The 23433-nt window shown below is 36.8% G+C and overlaps 1 protein-coding gene across 1 annotated transcript in view; it reads left to right on the top strand.

The window, feature by feature from the left end:
- The window catches only part of QRFPR (pyroglutamylated RFamide peptide receptor), a 62390-nt gene that overhangs the window by 29373 nt on the left and 9584 nt on the right, over positions 1-23433 (top strand). The window contains exon 2 of the mRNA XM_025385938.1: positions 20594-20752. Coding sequence (XP_025241723.1) covers positions 20594-20752 — 159 coding nt within the window. The remainder of the gene's footprint in view (positions 1-20593; positions 20753-23433) is intronic.

The following is a 23433-nucleotide window of genomic DNA, read 5'->3' as shown; positions in this document are numbered from 1 at the left end:
CGAAAATTAATTCAAGATGGATTAGAGACTTAAATGTTAGACCTAATACCATAAAAATCCTAGAGGAAAACCTAGGTAGTACCATTCAGGACATAGGCATGGGCAAAGACTTCATGTCTAAAACACCAAAAGCAACGGCAGCAAAAGCCAAAATTGACAAATGGGATCTCATTAAACTAAAGAGGTTCTGCACAGCAAAGGAAACTACCATCAGAGTGAACAGGCAACCTACAGAATGGGAAAAAATTTTTGCAATCTACTCATCTGACAAAGCGCTAATATCCAGAACCTACAAAGAACTCAAACAAATTTACAAGAAAAAAACAAACAACCCCATCAAAAAGTGGGCAAAGGATATGAACAGACATTTCTCAAAAGAAGACATTCATACAGCCAACAGACACATGAAAAAATGCTCATCATCACTGGCCATCAGAGAAATGCAAATCAAAACCACAATGAGATACCATCTCACACCAGTTAGAATGGCAATCATTAAAAAGTCAGGAAACAACAGGTGCTGGAGAGGATGTGGAGAAATAGGAACGCTTTTACACTGTTGGTGGGATTGTAAACTAGTTCAACCATTATGGAAAATAGTATGGCGATTCCTCAAGGATCTAGAACTAGATGTACCATATGACCCAGCCATCCCATTACTGGGTATATACCCAAAGGATTATAAATTATGCTGCTATAAAGACACATGCACACGTATGTTTATTGCAGCACTATTCACAATAGCAAAGACTTGGAATCAACCCAAATGTCCATCAGTGACAGATTGGATTAAGAAAATGTGGCACATATACACCATGTAATACTATGCAGCCATAAAAAAGGAATGAGTTTGTGTCCTTTGTAGGGACATGGATGCAGCTGGAAACCATCATTCTTAGCAAACTATCACAAGAACAGAAAACCAAACACTGCATGTTCTCACTCATAGGTGGGAACTGAACAATGAGATCACTTGGACTCAGGAAGGGGAACATCACACACCGGGGCCTATCATCGGGAGGGGGGAGGGGTGAGGGATTGCATTGGGAGTTATACCTGATGTAAATGACAAGTTGATGGGTGCAGCACACCAACATGGCACAAGTATACATATGTAACAAACCTGCACGTTATGCACATGTACCCTACAACTTAAAGTATAATAATAATAAATAAATTAAAAAAAAAAACAAACTAACCAGGGAATAGAAAAGAATGTGACATATAAAAAGGTACTCCTTTACACAGTTTTGATATTTTATGTTCAGTATGTCTTTTTTCCTTCTTACGTCCACATCAAGAAAATACATCATTTCAACTGAAAAAAAAAAAAAAAAAAAAAAGAACCAGTGCTTTCTAGGGCCTGGAATCTGGCACTAGGTCTTAGAATTCTCCGTGTAGGGGAAGGGAGTTTAATTGGGAGGGAATCTGAATATCTGCCTTTGAGTAACTGCTGGAAATGTAACTGGTAGTTACTGTTTGGATCAGCAGATAGGTACTGGTCTGAATTCCTGGTTATGGCTTTAATTTTTTTTTTTTTTTTTTTTTACCTTATCTCTCTTGCAGAAATATTTGACTGCCTTCTTTCTCTCTCTCTGTTCCACTCCCCACTTTGTTGACTATTCTTGCTTTTATGCTCTCTCTTAGAATCTCAGGTCCATGGCATTTAATTAATAATATGCTATTGTTATCATATGGGCAATGATCCTCTCTTGTCTGCCAAGGAAGGCAGACAACCTCTAGAAACTAGAAAAGGCAAGGAAATGAATTCTCCCCTAGAGCCTCTAGAGAGAACACAGCCCTATTGACCCATTTCAAACTTCTGACCTCCATAATTGTAACATATAGATTTGTGTTGTTTTAAGTCACTAAGATTGTGGTACTTTGTTACAGCACCAGTAGGAAACTCATATAAACACCCTGTGCATTAGCATAGAGTAACTCTTTATTTAGGCCTTGTTTGATATTATGCCTTGCTAAGGGAAACCTGGTATGATCAAGGTATTGGGTGGATATATTCGTATATTCTTTAAGAAAGAATAGGACCACCTCTCAGCCCTAGCGGAGCCAAGCAGGAGGATTCAGAGACCCTGGACAAGACCCAATACTATGCTGACTTCAGGTGTGACCCAGTATAGTGCCAGCTATGCAGGCCATGGGAGTGCTTGCATCACTTCTCCCCTAGTTCCAGGCAGCCCATAATGGAGACTATCCTTCTGATTGGGAGAAAGAGAGAGAGGAGAGCTAGAGATTTTGTCTGGTAGCTCAGGGATTCTTCATTATCTTACCCAATTCCATCAAAGCAGCGTATCTAGGAGTCTGCAGTACTCTTGGGTTGCCCCCTAGTGCTGATTAAGTTTTTTTTAAGTGCTGATTTTTAAGTTTTGTTTTTTTTTTTTTTAAATTTCTTAAAACAAATGAAAACGGAAACAGAACATACCAAAACCTATGGAATATATCAAAAACAGTGTTAAGAGAGAAATTTAAAGTAATGAAATCCTATATCAGAAAAGTAGAAAATCTTCAAATAAACAATCTACTAATGTATCTCAAAGACCTAGAAGAGCAAAAGTAAACCAAACCCCAAATTAGTAGAAGGTAGGAATAACAAAGATCAGAGCAGAAATGAATGAAATTGAGACTTTTAAAAAACACAAAAGATCAATGAAAAATTGCTTTCTTGAACAGATAAACAAAATCAACTAACCTTTAATCTGACTAAGAAAAGGAGAGTGACTCAAATAAAACAAGAGACAAAAAGGGAGACATTACAACTGATACAACAGAAATTCAGATGTTATGAGCAACTGTATGACAATAAATTAGAAATCCTAGAAGAAATGGATAAATTTCTAGACACCTATAACCTACCAAGATAGAACCATGAAGAAATCCAAAAGCCAAATAGACCAGCAACAAATAATGAGATAAAAGCAGTAATAAAAAGTCTTTCATCAAAGAAAAGTCCAGGACCTGATGGCTTTACTGCTGAATTCTACCAAACACTTAAAGAAGAACTAATATTAATTCTACTCAAATTGTTCCAAAAAAATCAAAGAGGAAGGAATACTTCCAGACTTATACCACAAGGTCCGTATAATCCCAAAACCAAAACCAGACAAAGACACAACAAAAAAAGAAAAACTACAGGCCAATATCCCTGATTAGCATAGATGCAAAAACCTCTAACAAAATACTAGAAAACCAAATTCAATAACACATTAAAAAGATGATTCATTATGATCAAGTGGGATCATTATTTCTGGGATGCAAGGATAGTTCAACATATGCGAATCAATCAATGGTGTATATCATATCAACACTATGGAGGACAAAAACCATATGATCATTTCAATAGATACCAAAAAAGCATTTGATAAAATGCAACATTCTTCTATGATAAAATCTCTCAAAAAATTGGACATAGAAGGAACATATTCAACATGACAGAAACCATGTATGACACACTCACAACAAGTATCATACTGAATGGGGAAACTGAAAGCCTTTTCTCTAAGATCTGAAACATGACAAGGATGCTCACTTTCACCTCTTTTTTTCAACATAGAAATAGAAGTATTAGACAGAGCAATTAGACAAGAGAAAGAAATAGATGACATCCAAATTGAAAAGGAAAAAGTCAAATTATCCTTGTTTGCAGATGATATGATCTGAAATTTTAAAAATATCTAAGGACTCCACCAAAAAACTATCAGAACTGATAAACAAATTCAGTAAAACTGCAGGATACAAAATCAACATACAAAAATCAGTAGCATTTCTTTATGCCACCAGCAAACAATCTGAAAAAGAAATCAAAAAAGTAATCCCATTTACAGTAGCTACAAATAAAATAAAATACCTAGGAATAAACATAACCAAAGAAGTGAAAGATTTCTACAATGAAAACTATAAACATTGGTGAAAAAACTGAAGCAAACACACACAAAAAATGGAAAATATGCCATGTTTATGGGTTGGAAGAATCAATATTATTAAAAGTGTTCATACTGCCTAAAGCAATCTACAAATTAAATGCAGTCCTTCTCACAATATCAATGGCATTCTTCACAGAAATAGAAAAAACAATCCTAAAATTTATGTAGAACCACAAAAGATCCAGAATAGCCAAAGCCATCCTGAGCAAAAAGAACAAAGGTGGAGAAACCACATTATCTGACTTCAAATTATACTGCAAAACTATAGGAGTCAAAATAGCAAGGTGTTAGCATGAAAAACAGACACATAGAACAATTGAACTGAATGAAGAACCCAGCAATAAATTCATGTATTTGCAGTCAACTTATTTTTGACAAAGGTACCAAGAACATATACTAGGGAAAGGACAGTCTCTTCGATAAGTGATGCTGGAAAACTAGTTATCAATATGCAGAAGAATGAAACTAGATACCTATCTCTCTCCATCATACATCAATCAAAAATGGATTAAAAACATAAATCTAAGACCTAAAAGTGTAAAATAGCTAGAAGAAAACATTGGGTAAACACTCCAGAACATTGATCTGGGCAAAGATTTCTTGAGTAAAACCTCAAAAGCACAGGCAACCAAAGCAAGAATGGACAAATGGGATCACATCAAGCTAAAAAGCTTGTGCACAGCAAAGGAAACAATCAACAAAGTGAAGACATAACCTACAGAATGGGAGGAAATATTTGCAAAATACCCATCTGACAAAAAGGATTAAAAACTAGAATGTAGAAGGAGCTCAAACAATTTAATAGGAAATAGTCTGATTTAAAATGGGCAAAAGATGAATAGATATTTCTCAAAAGAAGACAGACAAGTGGCCAACAGTTATATGAAAAAAATGCTCAACATCACTAACATTGGAGAACTACAAATGAAAACCACAATGTGATAGCATCTTACCCCAGTTAAGATGGCTTTCATCCAAAAGATAGGCAATAATGAATGCTGGCCAGGATGGGGAGAGAGCAGAAACCTCATACACTGTTGGCAGAAATGTAAATTAACATAGCTACTATGTAAAACAGTGTGGAAGTTCTTCACAAAACTAACAATAAAACTACCATAAAATCCAGCAGTCCCACTGCTGGGTATACATCCAAAAGAAAGGAAATCAATATATTGAAGAGGTAGCTGCATTCCCATGTTTATTGCAGCACTCTTCACAATAGCCAAGATATGGAATCAACCTAAATATCCATCGATGGATGAATTGATAAAGAATATGTAGTACATGCACACAATGGAATATTATTCAGCCATAAAAGGAAATGAAGTTCTGTTATTCACAATGGCATAGATGGAACTGGAGGGCATTGTGTTGAGTGAAATATGGCATGCACAGAAAGACAAATATCACATGTTCTCACTCATATGTGGGAACTGAAAAAAAAATGAACTTTTGGAGATAGAGTAGAATGATAGTTACCAGAGGAAGGGTAGTGTGAAAGGGTAATAAAGAGGGGGATGGTTAATGGATATAAAAACACAAATAGAATGAATAAAATGTAGTATTTGGTAGTACAATAGGGTGACTATGTTTAACAATAATTTATTGTGTATTTTAAAATAACTAAAAGAGTGGAATTGGAATGTTCCTAACACAAAGAAGTGATAAATGCTTGAGGTGATGAATACCCCAGTGATCATGATTTGATCATTACATATTGTATGCCTGTATCAAAACATCACATGTACCTGATAAATACCTGATAAATATGTGTAACCATTATGTGTTCACAATAACTAAAAATAACTTTTAAAAAGTAGGCCAGTGTGTTAATTTCAATTCCCCTTATCAATGATGATTTTTTTAAAAGGGCATATAATCCATTCTGGCCATAAAGTCTGAGGTTTTCCTTACTTTTATGAAGGGCTTGAGAAAGTATATTCTTTGTTTTCCACTTCTGGTCTTTGAATCTTGTTTGAGATGCAGTGCTTGGAGATACTGCAGTCATCTTATTTGCCAAAGTGACAATCATAAGGACAAAGCAAACCACACTGAGGAGGACAAAGAAATCCAGTGGAGAGAACTCGGAACTGTAGTGAAGCCATTCAGCTGTGGCATTTATGGCCCTGTTATTGGCCTACCTCTGAAATTATTTTTATGTTAGATAATACATTTCCCTTATTGTTTAAACCAGTTGAATTTTTAACTCATAATCCAAAACGTTCTAACGAATGTATAGAACAAATACATGTAAAGAAAACAAAAAAATATTTATTCCAACAGCCAGAGAGAATTATGATGATCACATCAGTGCATTACATTTAGTTATTTAAATTTTTCCCACATACATTTTTAGCAAAATAGAAACCTTTTAGTGTTTGTATACGTCTGTACATGAATATATTGTTTACTGTTTAATTTCATTTTTTGGTTGCATTGTTAAATATCTTTTGAAAGATTATTAATGATTGAATGATTTGCATTATATTGGCATATCCCAATTTATTTAACCATTCTGCTTTTTTTTTTTTTTTTTTTTACATTAGTTTATACTAACTTGGAGTTATATCTTTGGTGAACAACTGAGTACATAAATTACATAAGTGCTCCTAGTATTTTATTAAGCATTTCTGAGGAAGTTCACTTTATAGTATGCTTTGTTGCCTGATTACCTTCACATTCAAGAAATTCTTTCTAATGCCTAAAGTTTTTCCATTTCTTTCCTAGTATACAAAAATATTCCTTCCATTATTACTTCACAATGGGTTATTTTAACATGAACATAATGAAACCCCATTATTTCTGATTTCTGCTTTACTGAACTTATGTTTAACCCAGGCTCATTTTATTCTATTATTTGAAAATCTAATTTTTGTCATTAGTGGAAAGTTTAAGCAACTCAGTTACCTTTCTGAGGTTGTATTTGTAGCTATTAAAATAATGAAAATTAGAAGAAAAATACCAGTATAGACATAATTGTATACTGGGGAACTTGTTTTTAATGCAAATATACACACAAACAATTCTTATAAAGTAATTGAAGGAAGCACTCTGAAGGGAACTACAGAATTCATATGAGCTGTGACTCCACAAAGTAAAACCTAAAAGTTTGAAATTTGTGAGACGCAGAGTATCAAGACCCACTCATCCTAAGTCAAAGCTTTCCAGGGGACAGCTTCTACCTGTACACAGAGCAGCTAGTGGTCTTTCATGCTGTCCCATTCTCAAACATGTAAGGAGAACCAAGGATTGTCAGACAGTTGAGGAAAGCTTTCTTTCCTTCTTTCTTTTATTGTACATGTGCAGGATGTGCAGGTTTGTTACATAGGTAAACGTATGCCATGGTGGTTTGCTGCACAGATCAACCCATCACCCAGGAATTAAGCCCAAGAATAAAGGAGAACAAAACAAATGAATAAATGAAACCCGGAAGAAATGGTTAATCATAGAAGGGAATTTGGAAATAAACTCTAATTAGTATTTTTATACATACAGACGTATCAAGAAGAATGTCTCCTCATTTGAAATTTTCCCGGTGGAATTAGTATTGGTTTATAAGTCTCAGACTTCTGCAATGAATATATCACTCAACAGCAATCTTTTAGCTGATATTTATATAAGGAAAATTTATGTCCCTAAACTCAATAATTTAATATTCTAAGCAAAATGATATATAGGGAAAATATCAAGCTACCTTCCAAAAATAAAATACCTTCCAAATACATCAAAATCACAAGTAGGTGTTTTGAAAAGCATGCCTAGTGTTCACAGAGGGATGCATGTGCCGAATGTTGACACTAAGAGAGGCATCATATCATTTTATTCAGTGTAAACCATGCTTTGCCATTGTTACTCTTGCAAAGAAGATTTGTTTTGAGAGGAGATTGAAAAAGATATTGATGAATTCTTTAAATGTAATGCTGAGTAATCAAGTACTAAACTTGTTCAGAATGTCAATCTGAAATAGTTGATCATAGTGATAACAGAGAGAGCCTTCAATCAAACCACCAGACACTGCTCGCTGAAAATAATATGGGGACTAAACAAACACAGTGATAAATATTATCCTGGAACTTGGTGGACTGTGAGTGCCTGACTCTTATAACACTGTGCAAAAAAATCTGTGAACATAAACTTGAAGAGAGTTAAGTAAAGCTTGATTTTGTAGTTTTTCATCCTAAAATGACACTTGCATCCCCTGAAGATCCATTCATCATTTATAAGTCCCTACCCCAGAATGAAAATGACAAAGAATCTCTGCCTGTTTCTTGCATGAAATTGCCCTTTTGTCATCCAGCTCACCTATGATGTCACTTTCCATAGGCCTTGACAATGACTACATTTTAACCATCCTTCCCTTTCCACTTTCTTCAAGTTTCCAGTTTGCTTTTTTCTTCAGGAGTAACGGGTCATCCCAGGTAATTGCCCTATTTTCATTGTAAATTTTACCTGCATTTTCTAATGCCTTTATAAATTGCTGTGTGCTGATTGCTATGCCTTATTGGAAAAAAATATTTATGATGTACCATGAAAAGTGGGCATGTTACTGATACAGAGTAGCATGCATACAAACAATCTGATAACCATTCTAATTGTTTTGCAATCAATTAGACCAATTATTTTAAGATATTATATTTTAAATGCTGGCTTTCCTATGTTTTAGTTATACTTAATGAAATCTGTTAGAAGTTTAATTTGGCCTTTTAAACAAAAGGAAATAGGTGACCAGGGCACATTTCCATATAGACTGTCTCATTTTCAGGAATGGGTTTCTGATATTAAATTGGGGGTATGTGTCTGGATTTAAGATGAGACTGACTTCATAGATCAAGAACAAGCTTCTTTGAAAAGAAATATTTTAAGAGCAAGAATAGCTTTTGAAAGTAAAAATATTGCTGAAATTATACATAAATTAGAAGGGTTGGAAGACAAAAACAAGAACGTCTCCATAATGTGGGGCAAATAGGCAAATCTATATCTATATATAAAAGGTATAAACATAGGAGGATCAATTCAGGAATTCCAATAGCTGATCAATAGGAGTTATTTCTTAAAGACACAAAGAAAAGCACAGAGGTAAAGGACTGAGAGTTGCCAAATGTAAAAGGTACACACAGGGCTATGGAAAAAGAGTAAAAAAAAAAATGACACGTGTTTCAACACATCCCCATAACAGTTCAGACTTCTAGTTACAAAAAGATCAATAAAATCTTCCGAATAGTAACCAGGATATTTATAAGGGAGCAAAAATCAAGCTGACAATATAGACAGGTTAGCACCAACAGTGGATGCTAAAAGTCAATAAAGTAAGGTCTTCAACATTCTAAAGGCAGATGATGTTGAATTTAGGTCAAACTACAGCCATTTTAAGATATATAAGAATGTAAAGAACTTACTTGCCTTATTATTTTGAAGAAGTTACTTGAAAAATATTATGCAAAATATGGGTAAAATACAAGAAATGAAAAACCATGAAATTAAAAAAACCAGAGAAGAAATCGATTGAAAATGAATTTAATGATGACAGCTGTAGAGTGATCATTAAAAACAAAACAAAGCAAAACACAGCCTGCAGTCATCAAAATTGGAAGTCAGTGGTCTTCTAGAAAGAAGTATTAAAATAACAAACAGTGGAATTGATTCCAAGCAGTATATGTGTGGTGTTAAAAGTTGAGATGTACTAGTAAAAAATGATAATGATGATGATGATAATAATAAGAATAGCTAATGCATTTTCACATAGTACTAGACACTGGCCTAAACACAGTAGGCTTGTTTTCTCATTTAATCCTTCAAGAGTCCTATGAGGGAAGTACTGTTATTATTTTTACATTTTATAGATAAGAAAACCCAAGACACAGTGAAGTAAGATAATTTGCCTTAGGTCACAGTTAGCAAGTGATGGACCCATGATTCAAACTCAGACAGCCCAATTCTAGAGCCTATACTCTAAACTACTATACTGTGGTGAAGAAGATATATGCTTCTTCTTCCAACTAGAAAAAAGAAACACAACCCAAAACTCTAGGAAAAATTAAATAAACAAAAATACTCTATAAAAAAGTTACATCCATATAAAAAGCCGATTAAAATACGGTATGCTTTAGAGCAATAGATATATTCACAAGGATCTTGACTATAAAGTCACTAAAAGGGAGATATGTTTAAAACATACACATTGGCTTTGTAGTTAATATTAGTCATGGTAATTAAAATGCTGTATATGGTTTTAATCTTTTATAATTACAAAGTAGGTCAAGGGAATAATACTTAATATGGCTGTAGAACAGAATGAAAAGCTATCAGTCTTTAGATAGAGTAAATGTAAATGTAAAAATACAAGACATTTGGAGAAAGAAGAATGCAAAAATAGGAGGAGAGAGGTACAGAGATGAGGCATCATCTCACAAGTGGGGGACAAGATAAACTGTTGGAAGCTAATAGACTAATGAAGAGGGTGTTAATATATTACTTTAAAAGTCAAAGTAGAAGAAACTACATGTTAGAATTTAAGAAATACATCCCCTAAAACCTTTCCAAATAAGTTATTGAAGACAGTGTTATAACTGTAAGAAAATTAGAAGCTGTAGGAGAAGCAACAGTGGGAAATGACAAAAGCGAACCAATAGCCCATCTACCAAAGAAGGTAATCTATATATCATCTGAAATCAATAAATCAAAAGAAAAGCTGTGTAAGGCAATTTATTTAGAGATTGTAGTGCCCCCAACAGTAGAATTAAAAACAAGTGGTTGTTGGGAAATAGGCAGACACTTACTCTTTTTTATTGTAGCCTTTCTGATTTTAAACCACATGCTCATAATTCTTTGATAAAAAATTTTTAATGTAAGAGATAAAAAAAATTGAATTTGTAATTAAAAAGCTCTCAAGAAAGAAGTTTCCAAGCTCAGGTGCTTTCACTGGAAATTTTGCCATTTAAAAAAGAGTTAACACCAATTTTACACAAACTCTTCCAGAAAACAGAATTGGAAAAAATAGTTCCCAACTTACTTTATGAGGCCTTCATTGCCCTGACGCTTAAACCAGAGAAAGAGTTCAATAGCAAGAAAGCTGCAAACCAATAGCTCTTATGAACTCTGGCATACAAAATATCAATATAATGCCAGACAGAATCCAACAATGTATAAGAAAGATTATACATCATGATGAAGTAGGATTTATTCCAGGTATGCAAGGCTGGCTCAAATTCCAAACTCAGTGTAATCTACCATATCCATCAAGCTAAAGAAGAAAAATCATATGATTACACCAATTAACAAAGAAAAACACTTGACAGATTTCAACACTCATCTGTGATAAAAATTCTCAGCAAGTTAGTAATACAGAGGCGATTTCTCAATTTGATAACAGCATTACAAGAAACCTACAGCTAACATCATATTTTATGGTGAAAGACTGAATGTTTTTCTTCTAAGATTGAGAACAAGGCAAAGATGTCTGCTTCTCACCACTCTTATGCAAAACTGCACTCAAAGTAGAAGCCACTAAGAGAAAGAAGGACAATAAGTAAGACATATGCAGATTGGAAAGGAAGAAACAAAAGTATCTATATTTGCAGATGACACTATTTTCTATGTAGAAAAGTCCAAAGAATCTACAAAAACACCTAGAGGTAATAAGTGAGTTCAGCAAGGTCACAGCACATAAGATAAAGACACAATCACATTTCTATAGATTAATGATACAGGAAGAGGGGCAGGGAAGTGCTGGGAAGGGAAGGACATGGTCCCTGGCTAGAGCTCCGCCCCCAGGTCTGTGCCTATGGACCTAGGTGAGGACAGGCATTTCTGTTTTTGTGCCCAAATGTTATATTTCCCAAGACCACCCTGACCTGCCACGCCCTCATCCGGTGCCTATAAAAACCCTGAGACCCTAGTGGGCACAGACACAAACAGCTGGACATCAAAAGGAACACGCTAGTGGAAGAAGACACAAGCAGCTGGAAGTTCAAAGGAGCGCACCAGCCTAAGAGCACACGGCCATGCACCAGCAGATGCCAGCAGGCAACCAGTCGGCAAAACAACCACAGAGTTTGGCCGGGGCAGTCAGATGACAGCCCATGACTCAACTCCATGGGAAAACCACCTTCCCACTCCTTCCCACTCCATCCCCATTCTGGCCTCCCCATCCACTTCACCGAGAGCTATCACTCAATAAAAATCCCTGCACTCATTCTCCAAGCCCACAGGTGATCCAATTCTTCCGGTATACCAAGGCAAGAATCCCAGGATACAGAAAGCCCTCTGTCCTTGTGATAAGGCAGAGGATCTAATTGAGCTGACTAACACAAACTGCCTACAAAGGGCAAAACTAAAAGAGCAACCTGTAGCACATGCCCAGCAGGGCTTCAGGAGCGGTAAACATTCATCCCTAGACACTGCCATGGGGTCAGAGCCCCATGACCTGCCCATCTGCCTGCTCCCTCCATGGGTTTTGAGCAGCAGGGTACTGAAGAATCGAGCCACAACCCCATCACAGGCCCTGTGAGGGGGACAAGGGAACTTTTCCCGTTTCATTAACAGGTGACATGCAGAAACTGAAATGAGCAATACAATACCACCTAAAATTACTCCAAAGAAAATAAAATATTTAGACACACACTTACCAAAATTTGTATAGATTCTGTATGCTAAGAATTACAAAAATGCTGATGAAAGAAATTAAAGAATACATAAATAAATGGAGAGACACTGTGTTTGTGGATTGGAAGATTCAACATATTAAAGATGCCAGTTTTCCCAAAATAGATCTATAGGTTTAATGTAATTTCTCCTAAAATCTGGGCAAGAATTTTTGTAAGTGTAGAGAAGCTTATTCTAAAATTTATGTGAATAGACATAGGTCCTAGAATAGCTAAAACCATGTTGATAAAGAAGAACGAAGTGAGAGAAATCACCCTACCCAATATTAAGGCTTACTAGGTATATAAAATAATCAAGATGATGTGGTGTTGGTGGAGGAATAGACGTAGATCAATGGTACAGAATAGAGGACCCAGAAAGAGATCTACATCATGTAGTCCACTGATTTTTTGACAAAGGTGCCATTCAGTGGAGAAAGGATAGCCTACTCAACAAATAGTATTGGAGCAAATGCAAACTTATAGGTCAAAACAAACAAACAAAACCTTAAAGTAAATCTCACGCCTTATACAACATTTTACTCAAAAGGTATTATGTAGACTTAAATGTAAATGTAACACTATAAAACTTTTTTTTTAATGAGAAAAGTTTAGAACTAGACACAGAGTTCTCAGAATTTTTAACTGACACTAAAATCACAGTGCATAAGAGGAACAATTGATGAACTGAACCTCATCAGAATTAAACACTTGCTCTATGAAAGCCCATGTGAAGAGATAAAATGACTAGCTACGGACTGAGAGAAACTATTTAAAAAGCACCTATCTGAAAAAGGACTAGTGTCTACAATATGCAAAGAACTCTCAAAACTCAACAGTAAAAAGGCAGTCCAGTCAGAAAATAAAGAAAAGATATGAAGAAACATTTCATTAAAGGGGATATAAAGATAACAGATAAGCACATGAGACGATGTTCAGCATTATTAGCCATCAGGGAAATGCAAATGAAAACCACTGTGATATATTACTACACAGCTATCAGAATGGTGAAAATAAAATTAGAGACAACACCAAATGCTGGTGAGAATGTAGAGAAACGGAATCAATTATACATTGCCAGCAAGAATGTAAGATGATACTACTCTGGAAAAGAGTTTGGTAGTTTCTTCTAAAACAATATATGATTACCATGCAACTCAGAAATTACATTCTTGAGCATTTATCCAAAGACACGAAAATCACCCAAAACCTGTATACAAACAGTTGCTTTATTTGTAAGTCAAAAACGAATCAACCCAGATGTCCTCCTGTGATGAATGGTTAAACCGACTGTGGTACATACATAGAATGAGGTAAGTGTCCCCCTCAGGGCCAGCAGGGCAACCTCTGTCTCCTTTTATGAATCCAGAAAGAATCCTAGAGAAAAAATGGCTCATCTTCTTCACCTGTAAGTTTCCCACTGCAGTCTCTTTACTCATCTTTCTTTCGGCACCTGGCAGCCATAGGACTTTTCTCCATTTCCCTTCACTCATCAGAAGCTGAGGTTCCTTCAGCCTCTTCTCTTGTCTTCCACTTTTCCCTGAGCTAGGTTTTCCTTCCTCTGGATAAAATTTTTCCCTCTCTCCTGTTATACAGATAAAAGTGTTAGTGGAAAGTTTCTAAGTCACAAGATAATCACTTGGAGTGCTTTGTAATGGTATTATGCATAATAGGAATAATTATTGGGAGGGCTGAGATTTTAGAAGAGGCCAACCATACATCTATTTTGAAAATATTTAGCAATTAAGGTTCTCATCTTTAGTCTTTACAGTTTAAATCAGCAGAATATTCCAGTGTATATCAGATGAGTCTACTTTGGGGTCTTATAAAATATTCCTTAAAATTGCAGATGCTTTAGATGCTGGGACCCCAGCAAATTACGCTATATACAGTTGGAGCTGCTTTAGTTGATGCAGGGCTGGAGCTTGGAGCCCTCTCTGCCTCTTCACATTTGGCCTGCCCCTCTCTGTAGGCAACTCCTACAGCACCGTGTAGAAATATAGTGCTCCCTGGAACACTGATGGAGCCACAAGTCTGGATCTTCTCTGGAAGGGCTTTCCAGTTGAAGAAGTCCATAGGTCTGTTCTTGTGTGGTTCTCAGCCACACTTGTACAACAGTTCTAATCTTGGCTATATTTAACTTGTTTCCTACTCTTCTACAACAGGATGTGGTTGAGGGGAGTGAAATAGGATTCAAGATTTGGTAAATTTGCTTATTAGAAGCTGCTTAATTATGAAACACGTTAGATGCAACTAGAAACCTACAGGTTGTATTGGGACAAGGATGCATAGACTGTTTGAATATGATTTGTTTATTGGGTACATTAAATTAAGGTAATTACATGCCAGTTTGTTTTATAATCTGTTAGACCATTATTTCAAATAGTGGTTGCATCAAGTAACCTTTCCTTTATGAAACTGCAATGTGTCTATTCACTTGTTTTTCAATAACCTTGGAACAATTATTCAGAGTAGTTCTTATCATTAGATACTTTCATGCAATTATACCTCGTTATACCATTTTCTAAATTAATAATGTTTTTAATCTTTACGGTTAAAGACTGTTTTTTTTTTCATTCTGTTCTTTCCATTCAGATCCTTTTTAAAGTCACTGTTACACACTAAAGTGAATACAAACACTGCCCAAACTGTTTTCAATTTTCAAACATCATGTTTAGAAATAATGTAGTCTTGCTTCTCTTTGAATTGAGACTTGCTCTGTGTGGTGGTGGCTGAGTGGATAGGAGAGTGAACCCCATTCTCAGTGAGAGCAAAAGGTTCATGTTTTGCACAATAAAGTTATATAAATGTGTAAAGTTGGAAATTGAAGGCAGCAGATATTAAACCAAAGCAATTGTTCCTAATCCAGCAGGCAAAATAAAATGATTGTAGCCTCTATCCCAAGAGTCAGACATAGTAGAAATGGAAGCAGCAGTGGAGGCAAACTGTAGTAGTAGGATTGAGGACTGTCTAATCTTAGAGTTAACAGTACACACAGAGAGAACATAGCCCACAGTACGCTACATTTTAAAAAACCTACCTTCCAGAGAATAAGGTAGCAAAAGAGAAGTATATCAAATAATTCTACTTCGTTGCAAGCAACAGTTGATAGCTAAGTAGCTCAAGAGAAGGGAATGTATTGGAAGGATGTTGAAGGCTCACAGGATCAGTGTGAAGCTGAACGAATGGATCTACAACAGAAAGCGACCAAGGGACCTCAGAGTTCAGTAGCCATAACTCAGCAGTGACCTGTTAGCACTTATGATCTGGTGAGCACGTGACCACACCTCCCCAAATCTCTCTTTCATCTGCATTCAACCTTTCAACACTAAAAAGGATCTCACCTATTACTGCTTTGTCCTCCTAAGTAGGAGCTCTTACCTAACCTGCCCACAGTGGGGGAGAGTTAATATTCTAAAAAGAAATCATGTTGCCATTTGGAGAAGTGAGGTGGATGCTGGAATATCAAAATATGAGAAACACCCATTCCAGGCTGACTTTAAGAAGCACAGCTTTGATATTAACATCTGATTGTCCTGTAAGGAAAAAAAAAAAGGACATCCCAAGTAAACAGTGCCCTTTGCAGGGAATGTAGGATTATCCCAGTTTACAATTACCATGTTCACGGGAAGAAATTTCACAAGACTCATTCTTACGAATAATTTAGACCCATACAGTTCACACTGGGAAAGATAAAAGGTAGAATAAGCTGACTGAAGAGCTAACAAAGAGATTACCAGAACAAGAAGCTGAAAAAGAAAGGGAGGTTTGATGATAGTCAGGCTTAATGAAGGGCAGAGAAAAACCAGAACTCTTCAATGTTTATTTTGTATTAGTCTTCTAGACCTTGAAAAATGCTCTCTCAATTAAAAAGGGCAAATGTTTAGAATGAAAATAAATATCCAAGATAAGTAAGTAGATAGCAAAAGCGCATGTACCTATTTTTAAAAGAACTCAAACCTACATCCTAGATAAATTACATGACAGAACTTTGAAGAAACTTGGAAATGTGATCAAGGAAACACTGTCAGTAATTTCTTAGAGAGCTGGTTGGAGAAATGTCAGAAGTAATGAATAGGGCAAATGCTGTTCCAAATTTATTAAAACGGTAAAATGACAGATTATACTACAGCTTGGTGTGAAATTCACAGGTGGGTTATTAAACAGATGATTTATGAGCAGGTAGACAAGAAAACTGCCACATAGCTTGGGCATAAGATAAGTGAGGGTGACGTAATGAAAGGAACTGGAGTCAGACAACCTGGACTCATTCTATCAATAAATAGATGTGCGGACATGAGCGCATCATTTAACTTCTTTAAACTGCAGTGTCTTTCTCTGGGAAATAAGGTTATTAGATTAGGTGTTCTTTAATGGTCAGTTTATCCACAAAGAACATGTCATCCCCAAGTGTATCGTATTTACCTTAATTCTTTTAATAGGGCTGCCCAATGATAAAAGAGCTGCCATTTATTAAAGAATGTATCCAGTATTAGGTGTTTTTGTCACGTTTTGAAATACATCAGTCCTATGACAGATGGGTGTTTTTTTTTTTTTTAATTATACTTTAAGTTATAGGGTATATGTGCATAATGTGCAGGTTTGTTACGTATGTATACTTGTGCCATGTTGGTGTGCTGCACCCATCAACTGGTCAGCACCAGATGGGTGTTATTAATCCCTTTTTTCAAATGATGAAATTGAGGCTCAGAGTGGCTAAGAGATCAGATAAAGCAGAATCAGAGTGTATCCTGATATCAATGAATCAATTGACAGACATCCTGTGCTGTAATACACAAACTGAATATATTTGGGATGGATAACACTATAATGAGATAACACTACAATGAATGCAGCAAAAATTCTCTTTTGTTTGAATAGCAGTATTTAAAATATCTTTCCTTTCAACCAAATTGTTTATAAAACGTTTAAAAGTACAAGATTCTTCTCAATAGAAAAAGTTCAGATTAAATTTGCAAGAAAAGAGATAAAACCTAGAATAAATATGCAGATTAATAATTTATACCCATATTCATTTATTCAAGTATCACATCCAAACCAGGATTTGAGGTAAACTGATTTATTCACAGTATAGTAAGTATTCAAACACAGTGGAATTTATTAACATTGAAAGTAAATTCCCACCGTTGGCATCTAAACCATCTTTCTAAACAAAAGAGGGCCTTAAAATTGAACAGGATTTTCTCTTGGGAAACTGTAACAAGGAATAGAAGTGAGTGGGATTGGTTCTTGGGTTGCCATTTGGAGCCCCCAAAAAGGATTGGGAAGGGAGTATCTAGAGTGATATCTAAGTACGTTTTTCCCCTTAGGCATAGGATAGGAGGTAAGGGAGTCTTGGGTTAACGAAATTTCTATTAAAGTGATCCACTTCGTTTCAAGTTGATTTCAAGTTCAACAGAAGCCAATCATTTGGAAAGTCCAGCACAGAAGGCTGATGTAAACATCAGTTTCAGTCACAGAAGAGGGTGTTCAGCCTTGGGGAGCCAATACAGTCCCACAGTTTCTGCCTTGGCCAAGCCATATCCTGAACATTGGTGAGTTCCCTTCTGCCTAGTGCATGGCCATGGTCCATGGGGGTTCCCTTCTCCATTTACCTTTTAAAGCTCTGAAAACATAGCAAATGAGAAACAGCTGAGACAACTAGGAAAGACAGGAGTGACACAAAGGCTTCTGTCAAATACATGTGGAGCCACTGTTTGGAAAGCATGGTTGGTTCTGAGACTCTGAGAACAAAGCTAGAAATGAGTGGAGTTTAAAAGCACTTTTTCTAATTAGCGCCTCTCTTAAATAGAATGGGATGCCTTTAGGAGTGACGAGCCTCCTACTCATTTGTTCTTTTCAATTCAGTGAATATTTATTAATGGCCTACCGTATTGCCATTCTTAAAGCTGGGAATACATCAGTGAAACAAATAGACAAAAATTATTGCTCGGGCATTATATATATTTTAGTAGAGGTAAATAAATAATAAAACAATAAAATAATAAAAATAAAAAACAAATTAGCAGCATATATATTATATATCAGTATGTTAACATGTGAAAGAGTTATGGGAAAAAAGTAGAATAAAAGAGATGAGGAATGAGAGGAGATAGGGAATGGGACAGGCTCAATTACAAATATGATTGTTAGAGTAGGTCAGCCTCATTGAGAAGGTGACTGTGTTAATCAGGGCTCTACAGAGAAACAGAACCAATAAGATATTTGGAGATATTTAGGAGAGATTAATTATGAGGGATTGGCTCACTCAGTTGCAGACACTGGGAAGTTCCATGACCCACTATCTGCCACCTAGATACCCAGGAAAGCCAGTGGTGGAGATCCAGTTCAAGCTTGCAGGCCCGAGAGCCTGGGGAGCTGTGTATGTAGGTCCCAGTCTGAGTCAGAAGGTGTGTGGGAACCAGGAGCATTGATGTCAAAGGGCAGAGGAAGGTGCACGTTCCAGTTTCAGTAGAGAGCAAATTCATCCTTCCTGTGCCTTTGTGTTCTATTCACGCCTTCAGTGGATTGGATGCTGCCCAACCACACCGGGAAGGGAGGATCTTCTCCACTCATTTCTGATTCAAATGCTCATCTCTTCTGGAAACACCCTCGCAGGCATACCCAGAAGTACATTTTTCTATCTGTCTGGGTATTCCTTAAGCCAGTCAACTGGACACATAGAGTTAGCCATCACAGTGACATTTGAGCAGACTTCAGGGAAGGATGTGGGGGATTGATCTCAGAGAACAGCATTCCAAGGAGCTGGAAAAGCCATGCAAAGACCCGAAGCAGGGCTATGAAAGTAAGGAGACCTCCCATGGAGTATTCCTTCTCTGAAATGCTTGAGACCAGAGGTGTTTGAGATTTCAGATTTTTTGGAATGTTGAAATATTTGTAGACATAATAAGATATCTTGGCAATGAGATCGAAGTCTACACATGAAATTCATTTATGCTTCTTATATACCTTACATACATAGCCTTAAGGTAGTTGTGTACAATATATTAAATAATTTTGTGTGTTTTGGCTGTGACTTGTCACATGAGGGAAGATGTGGGATTTTCTACTTGTGGCATCATATCAGCACTCAAAAAAGCTTTGGGTTTTAGAGCATTTCAGATTTTGGGATTAGAGATGTTCAACCTGTATTTAAGCAGAGCTCAGCAGAGCATTTCGGAGAGAAGTTGAAGAGAGGATTTCTGCTTTTGGTATAAACTAGGACTAGATAACCTCTGATGAGTCTTCCAACTTCATATTCCCTGAGTTTGTGATTCTCTGGCAGCTGGGAATCATGAATTTGGTAGCAGCCAGCAGCATGGGTTCAAGACCAGAGGTGCCAGACCAAGACTCACAAATCCAGATGGTAAAGAGGCCAGACAGATAGTATAAACATTTTAAAAGATTGACAAATATTTTAAACTATTATGTAAACCAAATAAAGCATGTTTTGAAGCCAAATCTTGCCTAGTGGCTACCAGTTTGAGACCATTGCATTAGAGAAAGTAAAATCAGTTTGGAGTATAATGGTGTAATACATATATAAAGTCTTAGACAGGGAGCCAATGGAGAATAAATGATAAAAGAAGAAATATGGGAGTCTTTGATGAGAACTATTCCTTTGTTGTGATTTGACAGGAAGCCAAAAGAAAACCGAGAGTCAAAGATTACTCTGTAGTGTAGAGCCCAGGCGGCCAGTTCACAATGACTTTGCCCTTCCCCAAGCAAAGGTCATATTGCTTTTTTTCCACTGTTTCTATGGCTAGATACGGATTTGTCCTCTCATTGTCTTATTATACATAATTGCATAGCATTTAGGAACGTAGAATTCAGTTAGAGGGAGAAAGATAAGCCAATGCAACATTTTTCAATTATTTTGTGTCTACAGTGTAATTACAGTTATCAAACTTTTTGGCAGAGGCTCAGAATGAACTGATTGTGATAATTACAAAGACACAGATGAAACCTTTATTCTTTTTGTTTTGATGTATGATTTGTCCTATTTCTTTGCTGCAGGTGCTTTCATTTGCAAGATGGTGCCATTTGTCCAGTCTACCGCTGTTGTGACAGAAATCCTCACTATGACCTGTATTGCTGTGGAAAGGCACCAGGGACTTGTGCATCCTTTTAAAATGAAGTGGCAATACACCAACCGAAGGGCTTTCACAATGCTAGGTGAGGCCACTGGATGTGCCAATGGCAGCGTGAGTGACATTTTTCATTACAGAATAAAGAGAACCATATTTTTAAGCTAGAAGAGTAGCTTCTTATCTAACTTGTAGGCATTGGAATATAATTTCAGAGTTTCAGTGCTTTCCCTGTTTGCCTCCACCTCCACACCATCTCTCTTTTAGGCTAACCTCAGCACTGAAAATGTATCATTTTGGATATACATTTTCAGTTTACGTCTTTAATGTTTGAGCACTACGTTCGGTGAATCTAAGACAACCTATCAGTGGCAATGCCACATTAACGTTCATTAGATTGAGAACTGTCATCTTTTTTTTTTTTCTTTAGAGACAGAGTGTCAACTACATTGTCCAGGCTAGTCTCAAATATCTGGGCTGATGTGATCCTCCTGCCTTAGCCTCCCAAAGTGCTGTGATTACAGGCATGAGCCACTACGCCCAGCTGGGAATTATCAACTTGAGATAAGAAGACTCTAAGTTAAGCTAACAAGGGCAGGTCGATTTTTTTTTTTTTCTTTTTTAGGCAAGGTCTCATTCTGTAGCCCAGGCTGGAGTGCAGTAGTGTGATCACAACTCACTGCAGCCTCAGCCGCCCAAGCTCAAATGATCTTCCCACCTCAGCCTCCCAAGTAGCTGGGACCACAGGTTCTCACCACCACACACAGCTAATTTTTTTATTTTTGGTAGGAACGGGGTCTCTCTATGTTTCCCAGGCTGATCTTGAACTCCTGGGCTCAAGCCATTCCCCCTCGGCCTCTCCTTGTACTCCTTGGCCTCCCAAAATACTAGGATTACAGGTGTAAGCCACTGCACCTGGCCAGGCAGGTTGATAATGATAGGGAGCAGGAAATGTGGTTTTAGAAAAGTGGAGAACAGGGGTGCTGCTCTTGTGATGAGTACACAAGGGTAGAAAGTGACAGGGTACATGAGAACAGTGGGTTCTGAGTGCTGGGGATGCCTGGCAAAGGCACATTCCACCCACTTCATACTTTTGCTTTAGGCATTTCTGGATCGCCAGCTTGCTGTAATTGTTACTGAGTCAGTAAGTCACAATGAACACATACCTCATGGTAAATGGTAAATTTGAAGCAATACCCTAAGGTCTAACACAGTAAAATGGAAGCATTTCTCTATTCAGTAATTATAATTGAGCCATTTAAAACCTTAATGTGCTTCACAGTAGTTTGAATTTAATATAGCAAATAACCAGAGGTGTAGCAAGCAACTAATGTGATAATCAAATAAAGCAATTTTTACTAATATCTCACTTGAGAAGAATGAGTAAACATTTATTTCTGCTGTAAGAATTTAGCCAGTATTGGGTTGTGGAATTACAGAAAGAACCCCTGCAGGCTTTGCAATGCCAAAGTCATTTTAAATAGCTTGAAAATAATAGCTAAATCATTAGGGGAGAAAGGTGTTAGTTTTAGTTAGTTTTAATTTCATGTCATATCTTTCCTGTTAAGAATTCAGAGATTTCTGGGCGTTTAATAATTGACATCCTTCCAACATCATAACACCTGAAAACAGCATGTGGGGATGGAAAGCGAGTAAGGAAAGGATTACATGGGGGAGGGGAGTTATTTAAAGGAAAGAGAACTGGCGAGAGTGACAACATCTCAAAGCATAGTTGATAATAGGCAGTCAAGGGAGTTCCTACTCAAAAGAGACATAGGAAACAAGGTTTTAAAATCAACTAGACTCATCTCGCCATGGGGGCTTTTGTGAACTGTTGTCTAATGTCTCCTGTAGCTCTGTCACACTGTGACCCAGCCTTGTCAGTCACTGTTTGTCTGTCACGTCCCATTCCTCCTTCCAGCTGAGATTGCCTAGACCTAGACAGAGGATGTCCAATCTTTTGGCTTCCCTGGGCCATATTGGAAGAAGGAGAATTGTCTTGTGCTACACATAAAATACACTAACACTAACAATAGCTGATGACTTTAAAAATATATCGCAAAAAACTCTCATAATATTTTTAAAAAGTTTACAAATTTGTGTTGGGCCACATCCAAAGCCTTCCTAGGCCACACGCAGATTGGACAAGCTTGGCCTAGATCCTCCAGGCTTTCTTGCCCAGATGTGGTCACTGTGTCTGTATTGTTCATCTAACTGTAGCCCTTCTATCTCAGAACCGTCCAGGAAGGTAGGCAATGAGCTATACAAATTAGACTCAGTTCCTCGAGAATTTGTACTAAAGTCCAGAAAAATGATTGGACATAAGATAACTATATGTGATTAAAATAGAACAGATGTGTATGGTAATAGGGAGACAGAAAAGAGAGAGAGCGGGAGAGTGAGAAATAGAGACAGCCAGCCAGCCAGACCTGTGAGTCCTACAGCTGCCAGGTATCATTGGATCATGATGAATTTTTATAGGCAGCACCAGATTATGTGTTTCTTTATAATAAACCCTAATAATGGCTTAATTGAGTCATTGAAACCCAAAGCAATAAACTGTGCTCTTAACATTCCACCCAATGTAGAAAGAACAAACAGAGTTCGAGCTGGAAACTTTTCCCCCAAATCAAAGTTGGGGCTCTTGGTTCTGTCCTTTTCCACGTCTGTTAAAACACATGAGTTGAAATTGTTGTTGGTAGTTAATCCCTTTTTTTCTTTTCTAAGAGTACATCATTAAAGCAATCCCTCTCAACAAGTTTGTGGAAG

The sequence above is a fragment of the Theropithecus gelada genome, chromosome 5 (genome assembly GCF_003255815.1).
Source record: "Theropithecus gelada isolate Dixy chromosome 5, Tgel_1.0, whole genome shotgun sequence".
NCBI lineage: Eukaryota > Metazoa > Chordata > Mammalia > Primates > Cercopithecidae > Theropithecus > Theropithecus gelada.
This window is presented reverse-complemented; position numbering and strand designations above follow the sequence as displayed.